The sequence below is a fragment of the Bison bison genome, unplaced genomic scaffold (genome assembly GCF_000754665.1).
Source record: "Bison bison bison isolate TAMUID 2011002044 unplaced genomic scaffold, Bison_UMD1.0 scf7180017864343, whole genome shotgun sequence".
Taxonomy (NCBI): Eukaryota; Metazoa; Chordata; class Mammalia; order Artiodactyla; family Bovidae; genus Bison; species Bison bison.
Window position 1 is genome coordinate 4,263,350 of NW_011494915.1, and position 23,565 is coordinate 4,286,914.

At 44.8% G+C, this 23,565-nt stretch overlaps 1 protein-coding gene across 1 annotated transcript in view; it reads left to right on the plus strand.

Annotated features, from left to right (window-relative positions):
• Positions 1-23,565, plus strand: part of SLIT3 (slit homolog 3 (Drosophila)) — a 928,626-nt gene that overhangs the window by 717,274 nt on the left and 187,787 nt on the right. The window contains exon 7 of the mRNA XM_010854582.1: positions 15,047-15,118. Within this exon, the coding sequence (XP_010852884.1) occupies positions 15,047-15,118 (72 nt within the window). The remainder of the gene's footprint in view (positions 1-15,046; positions 15,119-23,565) is intronic.

The following is a 23,565-nucleotide window of genomic DNA, read 5'->3' on the forward strand; positions in this document are numbered from 1 at the left end:
TGTCTAGAGGAGACTCGTTTGTGGCAGGGGGCACCCCCGTTCTACAGTTCACAAATGAATCTCGAACCCCTGAATCCAGTCTGGCCGGGGGTAAAGGAACCAGAGTACTGGGGTGAAAATGTGCTGTGTCCTCTGCTGAGGATGTGGGTGCCTGGGACAGGATGTTCAGAACCCAGGATGGGAAGTTGGAACCTGGGATGGTGAATTTGAAAACGAATTTCTTAAGGGGAAAACAAAAAGAATGGAAGAACTTAGGCGACATAGGGAGACGCAGGCTGCTGCGTTTGTGCCTGCCGGGCTCGGGCTCCGAGGACAGCGGCAGATGCGGGAGCTCAGCGCTCTGGGCGCCCGATGCGTGACGGGCTGCTTCCGGGGACTTCATGCACGGAGAGGAGCATGCTCCGCAGGGAGAGTGCGAGAGGCTGGAAAAATAGCGCTTGAAATTTCAAGGGCTGTGAGGGAACTAACATTTAGCTGCCGCTTCAGTCGTGTCCGACTCTGTGCGACCCCACAGACGCAGCCCACTAGGCTCCTCTGTCCCTGGGATTCTCCAGGCAAGAATACTGGAGTGGGTTGCCATTTCCTTCTCCAATGCATGAAAATGAAAAGGGAAAGTGAAGTTGCTCAGTCTAGGATATAAAAATAGAGTGAACTTGCCAGAAAGAGCAGTGCCAATCCCAAGTTTGTTTCTGGGGGTAAGGATTCCCATTGTTAATGTACTTTACTGACAAATCCTGGGAAAACCCTAGAAGGCTCGTTCTCTGCCCTGGCTCCTCCCAGCAGCTTCTCCATAAATCTACTCAACTTGAGGGTATCACCCCAGGGTGGTTTTCTCCCTTCTGCGTTCAGAGGCTGTGTTCCACATTGTGTCGGCCCCCTGTGAGATGTGGGTGACTAGCCTTCATTTTCTGATGCCACTGAAAAATTATTCAGTGCTTTTCAAAAGTCATTTCTGGGACTTCCCTGGTGATCCAGAAGTTAAGATTTGACCTTCCAATGCAGGGGTGCAGTGGGTTCAGCCCTTGGTTGGGGACCTAAGATCCCACCTGTCTCGCAGCCAAAAAACCAAAACATAAAACAGAAATAATATTGTAACAAAATTGAATAAAGACCTTAAAAATGGTCTACATTTAAAAAAAAAAAGTTTTAAAAACAACAACAAAAATCACCTCTGTGACTAATGGGAAGAAATACTGTTTCTAAAAGGGTACACTTCAAGGAGATGAAGCAAAAGGAGCCTAACCCCTTATTGCTAACCCCAGAAGCATCCAGAAGCCTGAGAGAGCTGGACTTGTCTTATCTGCAATGTGCTCCACAAATCTCTACCCCATAGGCACTAGTGAGGGCGTCTGAGCTTGGTGGGGTCCCATGAGCAGTTTGGAAGAAGTTGATAGCACGTTTCATTCATTTTTGTATTTTTCCCCCAACCTACTGTTCAGATCTCTAGTGCTTTGAAAGTTTCCTGTCTTTAACTGTTCCAGACAAGAAGAAACTCATATTTGCATTCTTGACATACTGCATTAAAATCAAATCTCACTCCTTGGATAGTATAACAACAAAATAAGGAAGTCCTCATGTGAGGATCCAGAGGCTGGAATAATATTCTGCAGCCCTGAATGTCTGCTTATGAGGTGCGCATAGAAATCATCTATTTTATGTCTTTGACTGACAGGGAAATTTTAGCCTACAGAAGTTAGACCACGACTCAGCAAGGTCAGAGATCCTTGTCTTCTGCTTCCCAAGCAAATTGTTTTTATTTTCCCCATTAAACCACAGTGTCTTAGATAAAACTGTACTACTGGCAAATGAGAAAAAGAGAACCAGTGTGCCTCCCCCCACCCCACCCAGTGTGGTGTTTCTTATCCTTAGTTCTGAAGTGGGAGCATGTCCTCATTTCTTTTTCCTGGAATCAGGAGAGGAATTGGAAACCTCTTTGAGGCTGTGTGTGTGTGTGTGTGTGTGTGTGTGTTTAGTCACTCAGTTGTGTACAACTCTGCAACCCCGTGGACTGTAAACCACCAGGGTCCTCTGTCCATGGGATTTCCAGGCAAGAATACTGGAGAGGGTTGCCATTTCCTACTCCAGGGGCTCTTCTGACCCAGGGATCGAACCTGTGTCTCCTGCGTTGCAGGCAGACTCTTTACCTGCTGAGCCATCAGGCTGGGTATGGCCAGCTAAACTAAAGTAGCCACAACAGAAAGTCAGAAACAGTGGCTCTGGACATGGATGCTTGTTGGTTAACCTGGCTTTCACCTAAGTACCCAGGTGGGAACCATCTCACAAGGACCCCTCTGGCTTCTGGCTCTTTCTCTCTTTTGTTTTTCTGGCCTCTTCTTTCTAATCCAAATTTTTTTGGATTTATCCAGCTCAGTGAGAGCAGTGTGGCTGCGCAGAGTCCTGTGGGAATTCGGAGCCCAGCAGGCAGGAAGATGACTCACCTTTGTCAGCTGGCCTCCATCCTTACTCTGCCCACAAACCTCGCCTGAGGGCTCCCACAGCCCACACAGACCAGACGCCCAGCCAGGGAAGGGTTTCTAGTGAGAGGCGCTATTGTCTCTGCCTCGAAGGAAAGCCCAAGGCCTCTTTTCCAGCCTTCTCAGAGAGGGAACCCAGAGAACCAGTCCCAAGCAGGGTGAAAACAAAGTGAGGAACTCGGCTTCTGAAATGCAGACACAATCTACCGAGTTATCTATGCTGGCTACCCACGGAGAGGAGAGAGCAGTGGTGTGGAAAATACAAAATAGTGGCTAATCCCCCAGCATTTTATATTTGCCTTGAGAATAGAGAAGGTGATTTTGGCCCTTTCCATCAAGTTTAGGATCCTCATTCTCTTGCTTAAACCAATTTTATTTTTTCCTAAGTGTAGAGTGACTGGTAGTGTGCCCAAAGCCAGCCAGGAGAGAGTTTTAAAATTTGCTGCAAATAATTCCCCAACCACCCACCCCCCTTGTTTCTTTCCATCTTTCTCATTGCTCTACAAATGCCAAGATACGTTTTTTCCACATCAAGCCGAATTGGGTTTCCTGCCTGATTGTGCCCAATGTAAGACCTGGTCCTAGGTTTCCCTGCCTTTTCCTGTGATGTTGTTACAGGGGAATTGCTCTCGCAATGGGATGCCCTCAGAAAGCTCCTCTTTTTAATTTTTTTAAAAGTGAAATTCATATAACATAGACTTCACCATCTTAGAGTATGCAGTTCAGCGGCATTTAGTACGCCCACAGTGTTGCACAGCCATCATTTTGACCTACAGCGTTCTTATCCCCCCAGAGGACACCCTGTGCCCATTAAGCAGCCCCTCCCATCCCTCCCTCACCCCCAGTCTCCAGCAGCTGTTAATCCGTTTGCTGTTTCTGTAGATTATAGGTTCTGGATATTTCACATAAATGGAGTCATACAACATGGGTCCTTTTTTGTCTGACCGTTTGTTTTCAAGGTTCATCATGTTGTAGTGTGATGGGGATTCATTCCTTTTTAACAACTGAATAATATTCCATTGTATGGATGTACCACAGTTTGTTTCTTCATTCATCCATTGGCTGTGTTTGAATTGTTTCTGCCTTTGGGCTATTATAAATAGTCCTGTGAACATGAAGGAGATCAGCCCTGGGATTTCTTTGCAAGGAATGATGCTAAAGCTGAAACTCCAGTACTTTGGCCACCTCATGCAAAGAGTTGACTCATTGCAAAAGACTACTGATGCTGGGAGGGATTGGGGGCAGGAGGAGAAGGGGACGACAGAGAATGAGATGGCTGGATGACATCACTGACTCGATAGACGTGAGTCTGAGTGAACTCCGGGAGTTGGTGATGGACAGGGAGGCCTGGCATGCTGCAATTCATGGGGTCGCAAAGAGTCGATCACGACTGAGTGACTGAACTGAACTGAACTGAACTGATGCACATTTGTGTACAAATTTTTGTTTGAACACTGTTTTCTGTTCTTTTAAATATATCCCTCAGAGTAGAGTTGCCGGATCATTGGGTAATTCTATGTTCAAACTTTTGAGAAACCATCAAACTGTCTTTTAGAGTGGCTGTACCATTTTACATTCCCTCCAGCCATGTAGGAGGGTCCCCATTTCTCCACATCCTTGCCAGCACTTGCTTTCCATCTTTTTGGAGTCTAGTTATCCTAGTGGGTGTAAAGCAGTACCTCATTGTGACCCCCTAGGGTTTTACACCAGGTACTTCCTATGTGCCAGGTGCTGTGAAGAAGGTGCAGTTGTGAGCAAGACAGATCCTGCCCCTGCTGTCCTGTTGCCAGTGAATCCAGGCATCCATTATTCATTACAAGTCCTAGTTTAGAAAAAGAAGCTGGCCTTTTCCTAGAGTATTTCAGTTCTGTGCATTTGCTGAATTGAACGTAGTTATCAGCATTGCCCATGTTGCTGAGTTTTGATGCCCCTTTTTTCAACAGTTAATTACACAGACCTTGATATCCCCTTACACTGAGCTTACAAGACACATTTTAATTGGCTTCTGCTGCCACAAAGATACCTTTGAGTGACGCCTCGCTAATGGCCACTGACCCCGTACATCCGAGTACACGACCTGCTGAGGGCTACCTAGTTCTTTCAGAACCTGTGGCATATATACCTTTAGAAGACAGACCTGCGTCACACTGGGGAAGGTCAGGCCCTGGAAAGACTGATTAAAATCTGTGTAATTGGCCACTTGCCTGGAGCAAGAAGAGCTATTTCTCTGGATGTGCCTTGCCCCTGCTCGAGAAGCTCTAAACTGCCAGCCTGGTCAGGAGGCTGCCCATCCATCTCAGTAGGTGACCTGGAATGGTAGCAGTCTCCTTAGGGTGGAGGTCCCTCCCCATTATTCCCAGAAACTGGAGCTAAAATCAGCCTGCTTTCCCCAATGCTGCTAAAAAGTCGATTGGCCTGGGACTCCCAGGTAATCTAATTCAGACACACACAGGGGAGGTGAGGGGACTGTACTGCCCTCACCTCCCATCTTCTGGGTCAGAATGCTTGCAAGCCAGTGAAAGCAACTGGGACCCAGTGACATGCTGAGACCAACCTTGACATTTCTCACCAGCCTCTTTCTATGCAAAGATGAGTGAGTTAAGTCATAACAGGCTCCCTGTCCCTCCACACCAAAAGTCAGAGAGAGGCAGCATACCAGTAGGATGAAACCTCCCAGGCAGGGAGACAGGTATGAACCTGATTCTTCAATGCATTCACTGAGTGGCCTTGAAAATGCTACATAACCTCTCTGAACCTTGATTTCCTTCTGTGTTTGCAGCTAGTTCTACTGATGTGAAATAAGCGATTTAATGGAGGTTTTGGAGAGGGTGGTTCATTTTGGCTGAGTTTGCACAGGAAAGTTTCATAGAGGATGTGAGCTTTGAGGGGGGCCTTGATGGAGGGGAAGGGATTTCCCAGAGGAGAGGGAAAGGACAAGCATGAGTGAGTGTGTGGCACTCTTCTCTGGTGCAGAGATGAGGTGGGCAGTGCCATGCTAAGAAGTTTGGGCCGTGTACAAAAAAAGCAGCATCGCCTGCAGTCACTGTGGGCAATGGACTGATCTGGATTCAAAGCCAAGCTGAGAGCTGGAACTCATCCTTAGTTGCCTTTTCTGTAAAATTGGAGTACTAATGTTGTAAGACCCAACTTAATGAACATATTGAAGATGCTCAGCCCAATACTTAATGCCTAATAAATGTGAATATGTACTCTGTGCAACAATTATTGTGGTTGGATTGTTGTTGTAACAGTTTACAGCATAGGCCACAGGGAGTTGTTCAACATTTGTGTACAGATTAAGGAATATTAAGATGAAGAAATCATACCCCATAGATGATGGTATGGATTTCACTAGTTTAGGTGCTCCAGACGTTAGTTGATTGTTTATTAACTACAAATGGCCACAAAAAAATTAGGTTAAATTTTGTAATTACCCTCCTTAGTGGTTCATGCCTATGGGAGCTGTACATATGGATATCATTGTCCTGGTGAGAGAAAATTTTGTGTTGTCTTCCATGCAGGGTTTTGATGGCTTCTTGTATTTCAATCTCATATCAGCTGGAGAAGTACAAAGAGCATGTGAGTCTGAACTGCTGCCCTCAGTCCAGAAAGAATATATTGAATATCTCAATAATAGATTCTTTGGTCTGGGATGGAAGAAGGGATAAAGAGATAAGCTTAAATCACAGCAGGATCTGAGTAAGATGAGCAGGAACTTTTTCTTTAAAAATCTCATAAGAAATTGACCTCAGGCTGCACATCTTCAGAGCTGAAAGAGCCTTTAGAGATTATGTGAGTCAAATTCTTATATTTAATATTATTTATTTCAAAGCAAAGAAAATTAAGCAAGGCCACATTTTCAGAGTGCATACATTTCATCATTTTCATACTGGAAATTTCCTTTCAGGTTAAATGTTATCTCCATTTCACAGAAGAGGAAGTTGAGACTTGGGTGCATGGACGGTGCATAGTCTGTTCAGGCTCCTGTAACAAAAATGTCATAAACTGGGTGGCTTATAAATAGTAGACATGTGTTTCTCACGGTTCTGCAGGCTGGTAAGTCCCAGATCAAGGTGCCAGCAGATTCTGTGTGTGCTGGGGTCCTGCTTCCTAAATAGCTGTCTATTTGGTATACGGTCACACAATGCAAGGGGCAAGGAAGCTTTCTAGGGCTTCTTTTATAAAGACGTTTATCCCATCCATGAGAGTTCTGCCTTCATGTCCTAATCACCTCTCAAAGGTCCCTCCTCCTAGTCTCTTTGGGGGATAAGCCTCAATATATGAATTTGGTGGAAGGACACATTCAGTCTATAGTATTCTGCCCCTGATCCCCCCAAATTCACATCCTTCTCACATGCTAAATACATTCATTCCATCCCAGTAGATCCACACTCAGTCCAGCCTCAACTTAAAAGTCTGAAGTCCAGTGAAAGTCATTCAATTGTGTCCAACTCTTTGTGACCCCATGAATGATACAGTCCATGGAATTCTCCAGGCCAGAATACTGGAGTAACCTTGCCCTTCTCCAGGGGATCTTCCCAACCCAGGGATCGAACCCAGGTTTCCCTCATTGCAGGTGGATTCTTTAACAGCTGAGCCACCAGGGGAGCCCAAGAATACTGGAGTGGGGAGCCTATCCCTTCTCTAGTGGATCTTCCCAACCCAGGAATCGAACTGGGGTCTAAAGTCTCCTCTAAATATCACCTAAATCAGATATGGGTGGGACTCGAGCTATTGGGTCATTCTGAGGCAAAAGCTGTGAACCTGTGAAATCACATATATATCTGCTTCCAAAACACAATGGTGGGACAGGTAGAGGACAGAGGGTCCCATTCCAAGAGGGAGAAACAGGACAGAAGAAAGGAGTAGCAAGTCCCAAGCAAACCCAAAACCTTGAGACTCAAGGTCCCCGGGGGCTGATGTGACTCTCCTTATTCACATGCCAGAAATTTACAAGAGCCCTAGTCTTCCATTTTATGAAAAAGACACATAGCAAATATTGAGAGTTCCCAGAAGTTAGTAGTTAATATGGGTTGGAAAGGTGAATGAATTCAAGAAAGTTTTTTAAATTTCTACATGAGAGATCCATGTGATTTTTTTAAAGGGAAACCAAGATCTTTCTGAAGTCTTAGGAAGCCACCCCTGCCCTCCTGTGATGGGGGCCAAGAGATGCTCAACTTCAGCCCAGAGGAGTGTTGCTTAGGATTCCTGTATTTGAATGAAAACCAGCATCCTGTCTGGGCTCTGAAGCCCGCAGCCGCTTCGGGCTAAGAAGAAATTCTCTGCTCTGGCTGCGCATACAGGTCATATTCTCACGGCTGAAATAGTTTCTCTCCAGAGTCCAAAGGGAAAATTTCCAAAACCCCCACAAGGATGAAAAAAATTTTTAAACTCACTACAGTTTGTACTGGTTTGATTTTAAAAAAAGTCAAACACAGAGATGTGGGAGATAACTCTCAGGCCTGTTAACAAAAGCATATTTCATCTTTCCAGGTTCTAACTCCCTTTCCCCTCTGCCAGGGAGGAACCCCAGATGGTTATCACTCAAGAGTGTAACTAAGGAAACCACAAACCTGCCCCCATCACTATGGAGATAGCCTTTTATTTGTTTGGCCTCTGAGTATTCATGACATCAGCAAGGATGCTTCTTACAAAGAAATTTTATCAATAATTCCTGATGAGCAAAGTTAAGAATCACATTAGAATGTATCAGCCACTTTGAGGGCTCCCATTAGCCTAGTTGCAGGAGTGTTTAAAGGAGCAGCCCGTTTTACAATAGCTGCAGTAAGGAGCCTTTTAGAGTTGATGTAACTGAAAGCTGAGTTTGTGAAACAACAGACATTATAAGATTTAAGTAAACTGGTGCTGAGAATAAATGTTTCCAACAGAGTCAGCACCAGAGGTTTAATACAGCGCCTGGGACAGAAGAGTTTCCTAGAGCAGTCTCAGAAGTCTCCATACTTAAACAGGGAAGTTCCGGGCAAACGTGTTTAAGTTGCACATCCTAGCTCTAAAGAGCTTTAGTCTTCACATCAGGTTGACAGAAGAAAGGCTGGATGTGAAGCAGGCCTCAAAACAAGAGAGCTCATTTTACAACAATAGCCAAACTTCCTCTGTCCCTTGGTCTAAAAGTTGCTTAGAAAGAAAAGAAGTTCTCTCATTATGAATAGGGGGTGTGTTCGTTTGATTTGCCCTTTATCTGCGTGGTTTTTGTTATTGTTTTATTTATCTAGAAAAGCCAGAAATCTGTTTCTGAAACTTGTCCAAAATAAACGAGAGCTCAGCGTCTTCCTGACAACCATCCTTCCTGCTAAATTAATTTGCAGGGATTTCTAACCACCCTCACCCCTGCATTTTTCTGCACAAGTTCATTTGCCAAATCCCCAACAAACCAGAAACTGTGTAAACACAGAAGTGGAGTTATTGATATTTCCCAGCGATGTGTAAAACACGCCTTTATTCTCCAAGGTCTGGCATGCTGCTTTGGTGCTAATCCATCATCTGGGTTGGCATTATTGCAGAGCTTGAGTTCGGGAGCATCTACTGGAGTGGATGCAGTTATTTTCCTGCTGAGAAGTTGCATATGTCAAACAGCAATATGATATATACTAAATAAAAGGTATTATGCTAGCCATGTGGCAAAGTATGCATAACGCTACTTGGCAAAACAGATTCATGCTTCAGTTTTTAACTACATTCTAGGCAGAATGTTCTGATCAGAGAGCTTAATTAACCTAAGACTGTGTCCTTTGCAAAGTGGGTTTGGTTGATTGAGGTTTGGGAATGCTGACAATCACCTAATTATCTAAATTACTCTGTAAGTATGACGGATGCAGGCACATTGAATTTCAGAAGTCAATACCACTTACTTTACCTGTTTTATAATATACTTTTGCATTTATATGTATACAATAGGGAGACAGTACATGTAATTATTATGTAGGAGAAATAGGCATAAAGTTGTCAGTTCTATATATAGGAATCTCTGTGGATACATAAATAATTCATAGATCAGTAAACAAATCTATATGCATGTATTCTTGGGTCTGGTGGACAAGTGTACAAAATGTGCAAAATAATAGATAAACCTCCTTTTGCTCATTTGAAATGTTGTTTTAATGCAGAATTACAGTAGCTCCTTAATGATGAGAGACAGTGACAATTCATTAGCAGACTGTGGCTTGGATCAAGTGTTCGATTTGCCTACAGAGTGTGACCAGTGTTCAATTATATGAAGTGTCTGCATTTCTTTTGAACGCAATTTTTTTCCTTTTGCCAGTTAAAATAACCTTGAGCTTTATTTTTTTTCTTTTGAAGACCCTACCAGCAGAAGACAAATACTTCTATGTTTTTCAATAATGATTTTTTTAGAATGTTAAACTGTCATATAAAACAACCTTCAGAAATGCCACTAGATTTCTTGTTTTCTTCTTAAAGGACAATTGAATGCTGGGGAGAAAAAGAAGAGCCAGTCAAAGCTACTTCGTGTTTTGTCTTCTGGATTGTTTTAAGAAAACAGGGGTTTCCCCAGGGTTTTTCTTTTATTTTCTTTTCATAGTTGCAAAATTCTATTTCTCCTTGGTGTAGAAATACACTTTGAATATGTATATATTGGAGCACATCTATAGTTTTTAGAATTCTCTTATACATTTTAAGATAGTTGAAATGTAAGCACCGCAGGTAACCTTCCAGATACTTTCAAAGGGTATCTCACACTTCATTCTCTATCCCAGTCCCTAATACAGTGTGAACATCTAATAATACTCAGTTGTTCTAACAGGATCTTTAACTATAAGTTCATTAGCTGGATTCCGAGACCACAGACTTGCTTGGAATTTCTTATTAGGCTTCCCTTGCAAATTTTGTGCAGAAGTCCTTCCATTTCTTTATTTCACACATTTCATGTAGATAGTTTTGCTTGGAAATTACCAAACTGTTTAACTGCAGAGGGTGCTAAACTTCAGCTACTTTTCCCATTTAGCATCAGAAGGACTGCAGCAACTCTAGCTGCAGTCCTAGAGCAAGGCACTGCAGCTGGATTTGAGGCCCAGACTGGCAGTGCCCTGAGACGAAGTTTAACCGTCCCCGGGCTGAGATGCTGGGTCCCCAGAACATCTGGATGAGAGGTGAACATCTGGGTAGGTGTACTCTGGAGTATAGGGTGTAGACACTGCATCTAGATAACTAGTTGGGAATTCTTTTCTTCCAGCTCTCCAAAAACCTGTTTCTGGAGATTTCTACTTTCAAGGTATTCCTCACAGAGTCTCAAATGTATCATTGAAATCATGAAATTTTCTTTCATTTCTTGTTGTGTGATGGTGGTGGTTGAGAGATCGGTAGATGGTTCAAAATTGTAATCAGTTTTTTTAAAACCCTTTTAAAAGGATTTAGATATGCTTCTTTTCATTTTTGAGCCACAAAAATATTTTCCATCCTGCTTCAATTATGAAATTTGAAATTGCAATCGAAAGAGATGAATTGTGATAATACTATGCTTACAAATGGAAAGAGTGAAAAGCCCACTCTCCCTGTCTGCTGTTTGTGGAGATTAAGTCCTCACTCATGCTGACTTTCCTTTCTGACTTGTTTATATTCTCAGAGTATAAAAATACAGTAGTCAAAAAGCTCCTCTTGGGGTGTCTGCCTTTAGTTCTTGTCTGAGGATTCCTTTCTAAACAGACTTTGGTATCATGTTAGCAACTCACATTATTTGCCGAAATCGGAGCTGCCCAGGGAAATTAGAGCAGTTAATTTAATATCATGAATGTTTGGGGGCTTCTTGCCTGATTCACAGGTGGGGGAGTGTAAATCACATTAAGTATTCTGTATAAAGCAGAGGACAGTGAGAGCCGCCTCCACCCACTGCCTTCCTGCCCCTCAGCCTCACTCTGCGCCTGTGGAAATCTCCCTTCACTCCAAGCAGACTCCCCAGACGCTCGCTAGTGGAAATGTGTGAGGCAGAAAGGCCACCTCTCACCCTGTGCTCCTGAAGGACCGCTCCATTGTCATTAGTGATGGGGCCACAGGGCCGCAGCCAGAACCACGCGGCTTATGGCTTAGAGCTTCCGTCCACATATTTTTGAGCTCAGCCCTGCCACAGTGGCGCTGGAAGGACTCATCCTACAACCATAGGCGACAGCTGTGAAGCCCCTGGCACTAGGCTGGGCACTGGGGTCGGTTATTTTGTGCGGCAGGCAGTCAGGGTCCGTAGCGGGGCCAGACACACCTCTCACTGCCGAGGCAGACTAGAAAGAGAGCCGCCAGGTGCTTTCAGACGGCCAGGTTCTCAGTGCTCCCATTCCCGGAGTTCCTTTTGCACCTGATTCTTGAGTAAACAGAGTGTGGAGGGGGTGCTTGGCTTTCTGATTTGTCCTTAGAGGACCTTTGAATGAGTCTTCAAAGGCGCGATATGGACCTTTGACCAGAAAGCTTAGAACACAAGTCGGCAGCCTCTGTCCACCCCTGGAGGCAAACTGCTAAGTCAGATGTTTTATCCTTAGCTCTGGAAGGTCTCTGTGTGCCTAATTTCACTTCTCTCCCAATACCCACAGAAAGATGCCACATTTGCGTTTATTTCACCTCCCTTCTGTGCTTCAGGACTAAGTTGTATGTGTCTGAGATGTAATTTAGAAAGAAAATGACACCTTGTCGGGACCGAGTGTGTATTTACTTTGTTTTACGGATCTAGCTTATTTGCAGGAAATATAAGAATTGATTGCAGATAATTAACGAGCGTATCATGAACACTCTGAGGCTCAGTGCCATGCAGATGTGATTGTTGGGAAGTGAATAACTCGGGTTTACATTTGCCTGACAAGACCCTCTCAGGCATTTACTCCGTAGACTTTCAAAATGAACAATACATCTTGGGAAGAACTCTTTACTACCAAAGCGGGGATACTGTTTATCTGTGACTAGAATGAAAGGAGACAATCTAGATTATAATAAATGTCTTCTAGAAAAGCACATTTCAGCATAAATATTTTAAATTTTGATACATTTCATGGCTTCCAAGACACTCTATAAAATATACCCACAGAGATGCTTATATTAAAGTTCAGTTTTACCCATTACTAATACACAACAAGGTGTCGACTTGTGCCACCCACTGAAAACTATTTAAACAGCACGTAATTGATAGCGTACTAGACATCTCTGCTTTTAGCCTTGAAATGAGCAGGACCCTCTCAGCAACTCTTGGTCGCCACTGCTCTGTATCCTGAGCGGCAGAACCCTGATGGGAGACTTGAGTAGTGGATTTTTAAAATCTTTTGCACATATCCTTTCCCTCTACCCTTTCTCATTTCATTCAACCACTTCTCTTTTTTTCTCCTTTCTATGAGTTTTTTCCTCCCCGGAACGTTGCATTCTTTCCATGTAAAATGCTGTACATTTAGAGTATTCTGGTTGGTTTCTGGCACTCTCGTAAAGAAAAGGAATAGAAAACGCTTCCAAAATCCAGCAAATAAACAATATTCTAATAGCCAGGACCTCTCTAACATGCCTATACAAAAGCAGGTGCACCACAAATGGCCATCTCTCTGCACTACCCCAGACTTCCCAATGTGATGATTTAGAGACTTTTCTACTTAGGTGGATGGTCCCGTTTTTGCCGAATTCAGCACGTTCATTGAACAATTTCTGGGAGCCAAATGCCAACTCCACTGCATTTCTGCTTGGTAAGGTTTGGTGGCCTTGTAGCAGGGCAGAAATTGTTGATTCATCGACCCTTTTAAACAGATGATAAATCTAGAAGCTGGACAGTAGTACTAGACTGCCTTAATAGAACTTCTGCGGGGAATCAGTGGCTCCAACACTTACGGGAAATCTACAAAAAGGCCACTCTCTAAACTCTGGTTAAGAAAGGCTCGGGAAGAACCTGGGGTAGCAGGAACTACTCAGAGATAACGCATGAGTTGGCATCAGCAAGGACTTTGAAGGCTAGATGTGGAATTCATCAACTTACGGAGTGGTTCTGCTTCTTGAGACCCCCATTTCTTGCTGCTTCTTTCATTCTAAATGCTTAGTGTGTTGTATCCTGAGCGTCTTTTGAGATGACTCAATTCCCCATGGGACCGCAGCAGAGCCCATCTGCTCTGATGCACTCCATCACTTTGATTGTACATATTTCATTCATGTGCATTTATGCAATCCTACATCTATATATTTTTTTCCAATGATAACAGGATTATAATTGTAATTCCACCTTCCTTCAGCAGAATATAAAAACTCCAAGAGGGCTACCAAACGCAGCTCTGACATATCTTCTGCAGAGAGTTGTCTTGGCGCAAGACAAGCTCAAGTTTCAGGTGTAAATTCCAGCAGCCAGAGAACCCTCCACCTGAGAGGACTGATTCTGTCTGAGACAAAAGAAAGAAATAGGAGTCTAGACAAGAATTTGTCACCACAGCTAGACTTCTTTCTACTGCTCCTCCTCCTCCAAAGACTGTGGTGTGTTCCACACACAAAATTTAAGACAGTATGGTGATAATCACTATTTTCTGTATAAAATAGTTTTTAATTAAATGAGTTTTTTAATATATATAATAGATGATATTTAAGTTGAGGTGTGGTCATGATCAATCTCCTGACTTACACATCAGGCATATTTTGATTTGAGATAGCAGTATCTATTTGTTATCGCTCAACTAGAATAACCTTAGTCCCCAACTGGAATGTATATTAGTCAAGGCGTCTTTTTAAAAGACAGGGCTTTCAGGCTCAAAAGATGGAAAGGGAAATAAGAAAAAAAGTCCCCAAATAGGTGCATTTAATTCTCCCCAATTTAAATTTAAGTGGTACATCTTTAAAGCGATAACGATAGTCCTTTTTTCCCCCCATCAGGAACGCTTCCATCAATGAGTTTCTTTAATGTCGATGATGCTTGATGCAGTTTGAGGGAATCTGTATTTAGTCAGAGGCTGCTTCAATAGAATGACCTACCAGATGGGCCCCATAACAAAGCACAGAGGCATCAAACCACCACAGACATTTGGTGCTTAGAATAATAAAAAGACTATAAAATTAGATTAGTTGAGTCTAATTTGGAATTGGTATATTCCCCATACACCCTCACTGCTCTTGGGCAGATAAAGCCTAAAGATTTAGCACTGTGTCAGAGCGGAAGACTGCAACTTCCAGTAAAAGGGAGACAGGGAGAGGGAGCGAGGGGGAAGAAAGCATTCTGGGAGGTCACCGAGGGCAGAGCAGTGACCTCCAATGATTTACAGGCCTTTAGCTTAATGAAATTGTTTCAGTGACATGACGGTAAGAGCTCGTAATGGATTGGATGCCCTAATGTAATGAAATTACTCCCTTCTGCCTAAAAAAAAAATGCGCAATTAATATTTACTGAGACCTGACAGCCTTTGGTGCGCTCGTCTGTGTAGTTCCCTCAGACAGTCAGAGAGGAGAGACAGCAGCGTGGCAGACAGGCTGGCTCTGCACGAGCTCCTGGCGGGCGAGCAGAGCCGCGAGGGTGGAGGGGCCGGTGCTCGGGGACCGGGGACGCCCGGCCGGCTCACACACGGCCCCCGCTCAGCCCTTCATGCTCTCCCCTTGCTTTTCCACAGGCAACTGGACAACAACCACATCAGCTGCATTGAAGATGGAGCCTTCCGAGCGCTGCGTGACTTGGAGATCCTGTGAGTTGATTCTGCGATTGCTGCCTGGTGTGCGTGCGTGTGTGTGTGTGTGTGTGTGTGTGTGTGTGTGAGTGCCCGTCCGGGTGAGGAAGAGACAGGGGGAGTGTGTGTGCCCAGGGGTCCGTGTGGATGCGTTTCTGTGTCTTTTGCTGCAGTGCTATTAAAATTGGGAACTGGGAGATCCCTCCAGCTCACCTTGGTCAAAGTGTTTGCGGGCAGCAAAGTGTGATTTCTCACCTCCCACAAACTGGGGTTCCTGTTAATTAAGTCTCGATTGAGTCCTTTCTCCCCCAATGCTCCCACGATATTTGTTGCTGGATGAAACAGATGGGCTAGAGTAGACCCCCAGTGCCTGCCGGAGCATTCAGGGAGCATCTGAGTGTGGGCTTAGAGAGCAGGTTACAGGTCTGGGAGATGAGGAAGAGCTAGCGCTGCGGGGTCGAGGCTGGAATCACCCAGAATCAGAAAGGGACCTTGGCAGAGAACCAGGCGGAGTGCCAGACAGCTAGTAAAGTCCAGTCATGGCCGTGGCTCCTGGGATCCCATCTCAGGTTGAAATCCAAACTTTAAGCAGTAACCTTAAAGTGACAGGGGCTGGGAGGTGAAGGAGAAGATGAGAGGAGATGAACCCCTCCCCGGAAGACCACCTTGTATACCCTGTCTAGGAAAAACGTGTAGCTGTCTTCATGTGTTCTGGATTTTCAAATGGGTCTAGCTAAGGAAACCTGATTTCCAGGGGGAGAGTCAGCTAGGAGTCATCCCCGGGTCATTCAGACTAAAATTGGATTGTGTAAGAAAACCTTCTGATTGTTCTCCCCCGCCCCAAACTACACCTCCAGCTGTCTCTGACTTGGGGAAACCTGAAGAGGAAGGTGACCAAGCCTAGCAGAACTTGCGCTGGGAGACGTGTGATTCAGCCCCAGCGCGGCCCCTCAATTAGCCGTGTGACCTTGGGCAAGTGCCGTCTGTGTTTGCAGCCTCCGTTCTCTCACTTGGAAAATGAAGGGGGTGGTTGCCGTATCTTAGAGGGACTTCCCCTTTCCAATTTCTGTAATTGCTTGCTTCTAAAAATAATTTTGATGGTACAGTTCTAGCCAGAATGATAAGGGCAAGGTACACTCCCCTGAAAATTAAAAAAAAAAAAAAAAATCACATGGTCACCAGGTTACATATCTCTGACTTCCAGAAGAATGAATAAATGTCAAACAAATGAATGAATGAGTACATTAAAATGTCCCTTTGTCCACAAGGGGAGGCCCACCTTCCTTTTTACCTGGCCCCACAGGCAGCAACAGTGGGTTGGAGACACCCTCTCCACACTGTGTGAAAGGAAGGTGATTCCAAGAGGAATCATGGGAAATCAAGGGGATGCTGATGCTGCAAGCTGCTGGAGATCGGATGAAAGCCGAGAATCCCCCGTACAGAAAAGGCAGGACCCACAGCCAGGAGGTCGGTCAGGTTGTCATTCCTAAGATGGATGGTCTCTCCTCACCCAAACTCTGACCCCGGAACCAGCACCAAATGCATGTCTTCTTGGGAAAGGATGCCAGCCCAAATTTAGTAACCCAGGACTCCTCTTATCAAGAGGCTGGAGCTGAGAAGGGTAGGCGCGATTTTCCCTGACTGCAAAAAAAAGCTTCTGTAGAAAGGGCTGCTGGGAGCATATCACCTTCTTGAGAAGGAGGAGAAAATTCCCTGGGAAGGGACCAAGAAATGGAAGTGGCTAGCTGCCACAAAACAGCTGTGATGACCTGACAGTCCACATGTCAGTGCTCTTGGCTTGGCGGGGTGTCGTCTTGCCTCACCAGGAATGCTGTCTGGGGGGAGTGAGAAGCTTTAGTCAGACACCCCTGGGTGTGGAGTCCTGGGTGTGGTGTCCCTTTGGCCAAGTTATTCTACCTCTCTGTTTCCTTAACTTTAAGAGATGCCCTCTATACTACATAGGATTTCTAGTAGTCACTCAGTTGTGTCTGATTCTTTGCGACCCCGTGGACTGTAGCCCACCAGGCTTCTCTGTCCATGGAATTCTCCAGGCAAGAATACTGGAGTGGGTAGCCGTTCCCTTCTCCAGGAGATCTTCCCAACCCAGGGGTCAAACCCAGGTCTCCTGAATTGCAGGTAGATCCTTTACCATCTGAGTCACCTGGGGTCCCCTCCACTTCCCTAACTTTCTTCCCACCATGCCCTCATCTCCATCAAACCCCTGTCCAGGACAGAATTGAACTGTCCTGTCTACTCTGATTTTATATATATATATGTATATATATATATGTGTGTGTATATATATATATAATATTCATGATGTATATGTATTTTTTATCCAGATACACCACAACTTGAAGCTTAAAAACTCACTATGAAAAAAAAAAAGTTCTCTCTCCCCATCATTGTAAAGAGCTCAAAGGATCTGATTAGTTTATCTTCTCAATTCTAAACAAAGCTAGATCAATAGCTTTGTTTTAAAGACACTGTCATTTGGCTTCACATGGCTAAGTACTTAAAATTAATCATAATCAGGTATTCCATGGGTTTTTAATTTCCAGCAGAGGCACATAGCTTTGCAACCATCCATCTTCATGGTGAGCATACAGAAATTGGCTGGAGCTGACATCTCCATTTAAAGACCCTCCCTGCCCCACCCCCAGACCTTCCAAATCTCATCTTCACATTGACATTTTATAATATTTCTCTGTAATCACAACTTAGGCACTATAAAGAAACTTGACAATAAAGTATTAATAATAAATAGGAGCTAAGTGAGGGCATCATATATTAACTTAATAAATCCTTCAGAGAGAGACCGAGACATCGGGGGACGGGGAGGGAAATGCAAAACACACCCTCCCCACAAAGGCCATCTCTAAGTATCTAAAGCTTTTAAAGCCTGCAAATCAAGAAGACAAAATATAGCGACTTCCCTGGCAGTCTAGTGGTTAAGACTCTGCACTTCCACTGCATGGGCCATGGTTTCAATCCCTGGTTGGGAAAAGAAGTTTCCACATGCCACGTGGTGTGGGGAAATAAAAGAAGACGAGATATAGTATTTCGTGTATGTTTTCTCTCCAACGTGAGGCAGAATAAAGTATAAAATAAGGAAAGAGTCCCCATTACCTCAAAGAAATCTCTCTTAAAATTAACTCAAGTTTAGGGACAAAAACTAGTATTGAAAATATTTCACACAGGATCACCCTATTATTCCATCCTTTCTGTGGATGGAAATGCCATAAAACTTCTTTCCATCCAGGCTGAGGTTGGTTGCACTGAACATAAAGGGTGAGTCTAGGCAGGAACCCCTAGCAGTGAGGAGTAAGGAACTGTACAAGCTTTTGGAAAGACTGAAATCTGTCCACCTCAGCCTCATTTTTGACTCATGCCCAATGGGGGATGTCCAGCGCAGAGTATGGTACACAAAGGAAGAGAGCCCCCGGCCTCTCCTTCTCAGGCAGCCAGGAAGGGGAGGGAGAAGGCACCCTAAGGCGAGTGATGATAGCTGGCGTTCAGTGTGTGGTTACTGGTGGTTGTGGTTGAGTCGCTCAGTCGTGTCCGACTCTGTGCGACCCATGGACTGTAGCCCGCCAGGCTCCTCTGTCCATGGGATTCTCCAGGCACGAATACCAGGGTGGGTCACCATTTCCTTCTCCAGGGGATCTTCCTGACCCAGAGATCGAACCCCCGTCTCCTGCACTGGCAGGCGGGTTCTTTACTGCTAAGCCACCTGGGACCGACACTGAAGGTGGTGCTTTATATCCGTTATCTCTCTGCATTCTCACCACCCCTCCATCAAACTTACTGTTGCCTTCTTTTTCACAGAGGATACCTATTTCAGAGCAGCCAAGTAACTGCCTAACTAGCAAGCAGCAGAATATGTGTTACTATGGCTCTCGGGTGTTGGCCCGCTGAGGCAGGGCCAGCGTGTGCCTCGGTGGTCTGAACTGGCCCCGAGAGCTGGTCTCGGGGAGCTCCCAGGGCCTCAGGGTCCTGCTGAGGAGAACTCCGGAGCCTCCCACAGCTTCTGAGATCGTCATTCCCTTTACCCAGGGATGGGTCCCCATAAAGCTGAAGGTAACTCAACTTCACAGGGGAAAAAAACCATCCTGCTCTTTCACTGACTTACATTTGAGTCCCAGAGACAACTTCTCCTCACTGCTGGGCGTCACCGATCGATTTTGGCCCTCGCTGCTGCTCCGTTTCTTAGTTGAGGGACCTCACTTTCTGTTACCTCGCCTTTAGACGCCCTTCTGTTACCCAAATCATAGACCGCTAATTTCTGCGGGTTTGTACACTTGGCGGTTCACGTCCTCGGTTTTCAGTTTTCTCTGGGTAAGGCGTCTGTAAACCACAGTCGAATATGCCAAGACCGCGTTTCCCTGGCTGGCCAGGAATCATTTCTGGAGGGACTCTGAGCCTGGGTGTCTAGACCCCCGCCAGCTAGGCTGAGGACAGCCAGGCATGTCACCAGTTTTACCAGGCTCCTCTCTGCCCTACATGCCATCTTATATAAAAAAAAAATCAGAAAAAATATTGAATGGAAAAAAAAATGAGTAGGGGAAAATGAAACAAAAAACAACCTAGCTAATCAAATATTTAAATTTTTTTCAATAGTACTATGGGAGAAAAGATTCTCAGACATTGTCTCCTAGCCAGAAGACAAACGTAGCAGATCAGAAGTTTGGTAGATACGCTGCCAAAATGCTAGGAACGCATCCCCAAGACACTTTCAGTGAGTGGTCTGCCCTTGATAAAGCACTTGTACTGGCCAAATCTCACATCGATCTGACAGGTCTTTCGATAACCAGTTTGTGCTGTCTTGAAAGCCTCGTTCGCCTTTCTGTCACTTACCAATTTTGGAAGTTCAGTGATATCATCATAGGCTGGCTCTGCAAAGACCTTCGGTGTCTCCAGGATGACCTCTTACTGTTGAGATAAGGCACGGGGAGGCTGAGAGCAGGATCAGGACTAGAGTGAGGCCCATGCCTTCTAACATTTTTACCTTGGGCGCCCCACTTCCCTCCCCCTAGTCCTAGCCCTTACCTTGGCTTGTCCAGGGCAACAGCAACTTGGCAGTAGCAAAGGATTAGAACCTGGGTCTCCGGACCCCTGATTCCATGTTCTTTGCTCACAGTAGGCACCCCCAAGCAATTCAGCTATACAGAAGAACTCCTCTGGTAAGTCTGGGGATCCTAGGCACAGTTGTCTTTTCAAACCCTATCATTAAATGTTTTATATTATGTAGCAGATTGAAGTGAAAAGTAAAAGTGTTAGTCGCTCAGTCGTATCTGACTCTTTGTGACCACATGGACTATAGTCTCCTCTGTCCATGGAAGTCTCCAGGCAAGAATACTCGAGTGGGTTGCCATTTCCTTCTCCAGGGGAATCTTCCTAACCCAGGGATCGAACCTGGGTCTCCTGCATTGCAGGCAGATTCTTTACCGTTTGAGCCACCAGGGAAGCCCCATTTAGCAGAGCTGAAAGCAGAATCATTCTTTGATTCTATCATGGACTGAAGTTTTCCCTCCCACAATCTGCTAATCAACTCTCTTGAAACCAAAGGTTGCAAACTAGATGACAGACTACATTTTGGTCACAAACGAGGTTTTCTTTTTCATCCTAAGAGTGTTTTTACCATTTTAAATTAGCATTTCATATTGAAAATTGATGCAATTTTTTGTAAACGTCCAGAATTCCAGCTTTGGACTTCGGTGAAGCAGAAGCATTGGCAACTCTGGCCTGGACATCTGCATTGTGACAATCAGTTGAGACTGAAAAGCACATACCCTCCTTAGATGGGGTGTGTATAGCCTCCACTTTCCTGTTGACCTCCCCCCATTTCAGTTACCTACCAGCCCAGACAGCCCCTGCTTTAATCCATCCAAAAAGCAAGGATATGTGCCAGCATTGTGCCAGATGCCAAGGACAGTAAAGCTTTAAATGACCAGGTGCTTTGGTGGATCAAACTAAAGGTGAGAGCTTATCAGAATTGCTGATCAGACAAGCACAGACAGAGTAAGTGATGGGGAGTCCAGGACTCCCAGACTGAACAAGGGCGCCTCGGAAGCCAGCTGGGATGCCTCATGCCTCATCTGCCGGGAAGTTCTTCTCAGGAGTTGAACTTGCTTCCAGATCCCCTTTGATTGTAAAGCAGTTGTAATTGGGTTTATACAGGCTTCTCAGGTGGCACTAGTGGTAAAGTACCTGCCTGCCGATGCAGGAGTCATAAGAGATATGAGTTCAGTCCCGGGGTCGGGAATATCCCCAGAGGAACACGTGGCAGTCCACTCCAGTGTTCTTGCCTGGAGAATCCCATGGACAGAAGAGCCTGGTGGACGACAGTCCGTAGGGTCGCAAAGAGCTGGACACGACTGAAGCGACCTAGCGTGCACATGCGCACACAGCATGAGAGGCAAGAGAGGAAAGCCTCCCACTCTATTCCTTGCTCCCTAGAGCCCAGCGTCAGCCCAGGTAATGAGCTCCCGTTAGAGAAAAGAGAGTCTTTTAGCCTGGGTAATGAGCTCCCTTTAAAGAAAAGAGTTAACGCAATGATGGGAATTAACTAGACTTTTAGTGCAGTCCTAATTCGGCCACCTCTGGGCAAATATGACGTTGCCTGACCCTGAGCCCTACTTGTAGATACAGAAAGAAAGTCCTTTTTTTGATATAAGAAGAAGACAGTAAAAGAAATCTGAGTAGTCCTGATACTCAGATCAGGATGTGCTCACTCTCCTAGCAGAGGGTGGTGGTCCTGGCCGAGGGGTGCTGGGCACTGGGTATTGGGACATCTCTGGACATGGTTGGTCCAATTCTGAAAACCCATAACTTAATGCAAGTGGTGGTGTGTCCTCCACTTCCAAAGAGCTTCCTCTGGGTGTGGACAGATGCTCTGATGAACGAATAATAATAATATGCTGATGCATTGTATAATGAAAGGATAGCATAGGAATTATTAGGCATTATAGCTGCTATAATTACCATGATAGTCTCCATTCTAACACCTGCTACCTTCCAGGCACTGTGATAAAACATTATAATGCAGCATCTTACATAACCCCTCTCTACAGCCTTCCAAGGTAGATCTTGGTAATCTCCTCATTTTACCAGTGAGGAAACTGAGGCTTAGAGAAGTTGAACATCTTGTCCCAGGGTGATGTGAACAAGTACAAGAAGGGAATTATTCTTCCAGTATCAAACCCCCTGCACTTAATTGTTCTGCTACACACAAGAAATTAGAGTTAAAAAATACATCCCAGAGCACACATACAAAGAAGCAGTTATGTGTATTAGTGAGGTTATTCTCTGTAGCCCAGAATAATTCAGGAACTGCAGACTTTCGTTTTGAGAAGTTGACTCCTAGGGTGCTCAGATCCGAACCTATGACATCACTTTATTCAGCACCACATCCCATTACATGAGACTGCCCAGACAAGGAGGCGGGAGGAAAAGGCTGCTCTTCTGGGGTGGGGTTGGGGGGCATTTCAGTCCTCCCACCCAACTGGTTGCCAAATCAGCTCCACCAAGTTGAGTGGTTTGGGGTTCATTTCCTTTCAAAAGAGAAGCATTAATACCAATCCTTAGGCTAGGGATTAGAGATAACCTCAGGTGTCTGTTTAACAGATACCCCATCAGGACACTCATAAAAATCATAGTTGGAGAATATTCCTATACTGTTCACTGCCTTGCACAAGCCTGGTGGTCAGTTAAAGTTCATGGAATCAAATTGAGTTGAAATTACAGTCGGCTGTCTGTATTCCCTGGTGCCTTATCCTGTGGATCCCAGATCCCGTTGGATCAGTACACTGTTGGTTAAACCCAAAATGCATCACCCATGGATGCAGAGGGCCAGTTGTAATTAACTGAATTTGAAGCTTACCCCACCCCAGTCTCTAGTCTCTGTTTTACCTGTGTCCTGAACGGAACTAAGACTGTGGTTGTCCCAGAATTATTTTCGATGTTGAACAGTGTGTTCAATAGTATTTTTTTCTGAAACAGCACACATTTCTTCATTACCTTCGGTTTTCTAGTCCTTTAGCTAAGTGGGGTTCCCGGCCCCCCTTTTTTTTTCTTTTTACTAATGAACAAAATTAGAGCCACAGTGAAAATTGGTGCTAACAGAGACAAGATTCATTTTCTTTTATTTGCAAACTATTTCACCTGGGTTTCTCTGGGAGATGCAAACACTTGTTTCAACAGCCTTAGGAATCAAGGTGTTTAGTCATGACATAGCTTTGAATATAGAACTGTCATCACTTAATGAAAGTCTTAAAAATCTCCGGAATATGATTTTTTGGTATTGTGCTGCAAATTGTGATTTGTGGAGGCAATCAGGATTAAAATTGTACCCTGATGAAAACATTGGTAACTTCTATTCAACCCCCAGGGTATTAGGAAGGGAACTGGGTTTCCCATAATTGCACTTCACCCAGCCTGGGACCTGGATCATAGTCAAGCTCTTA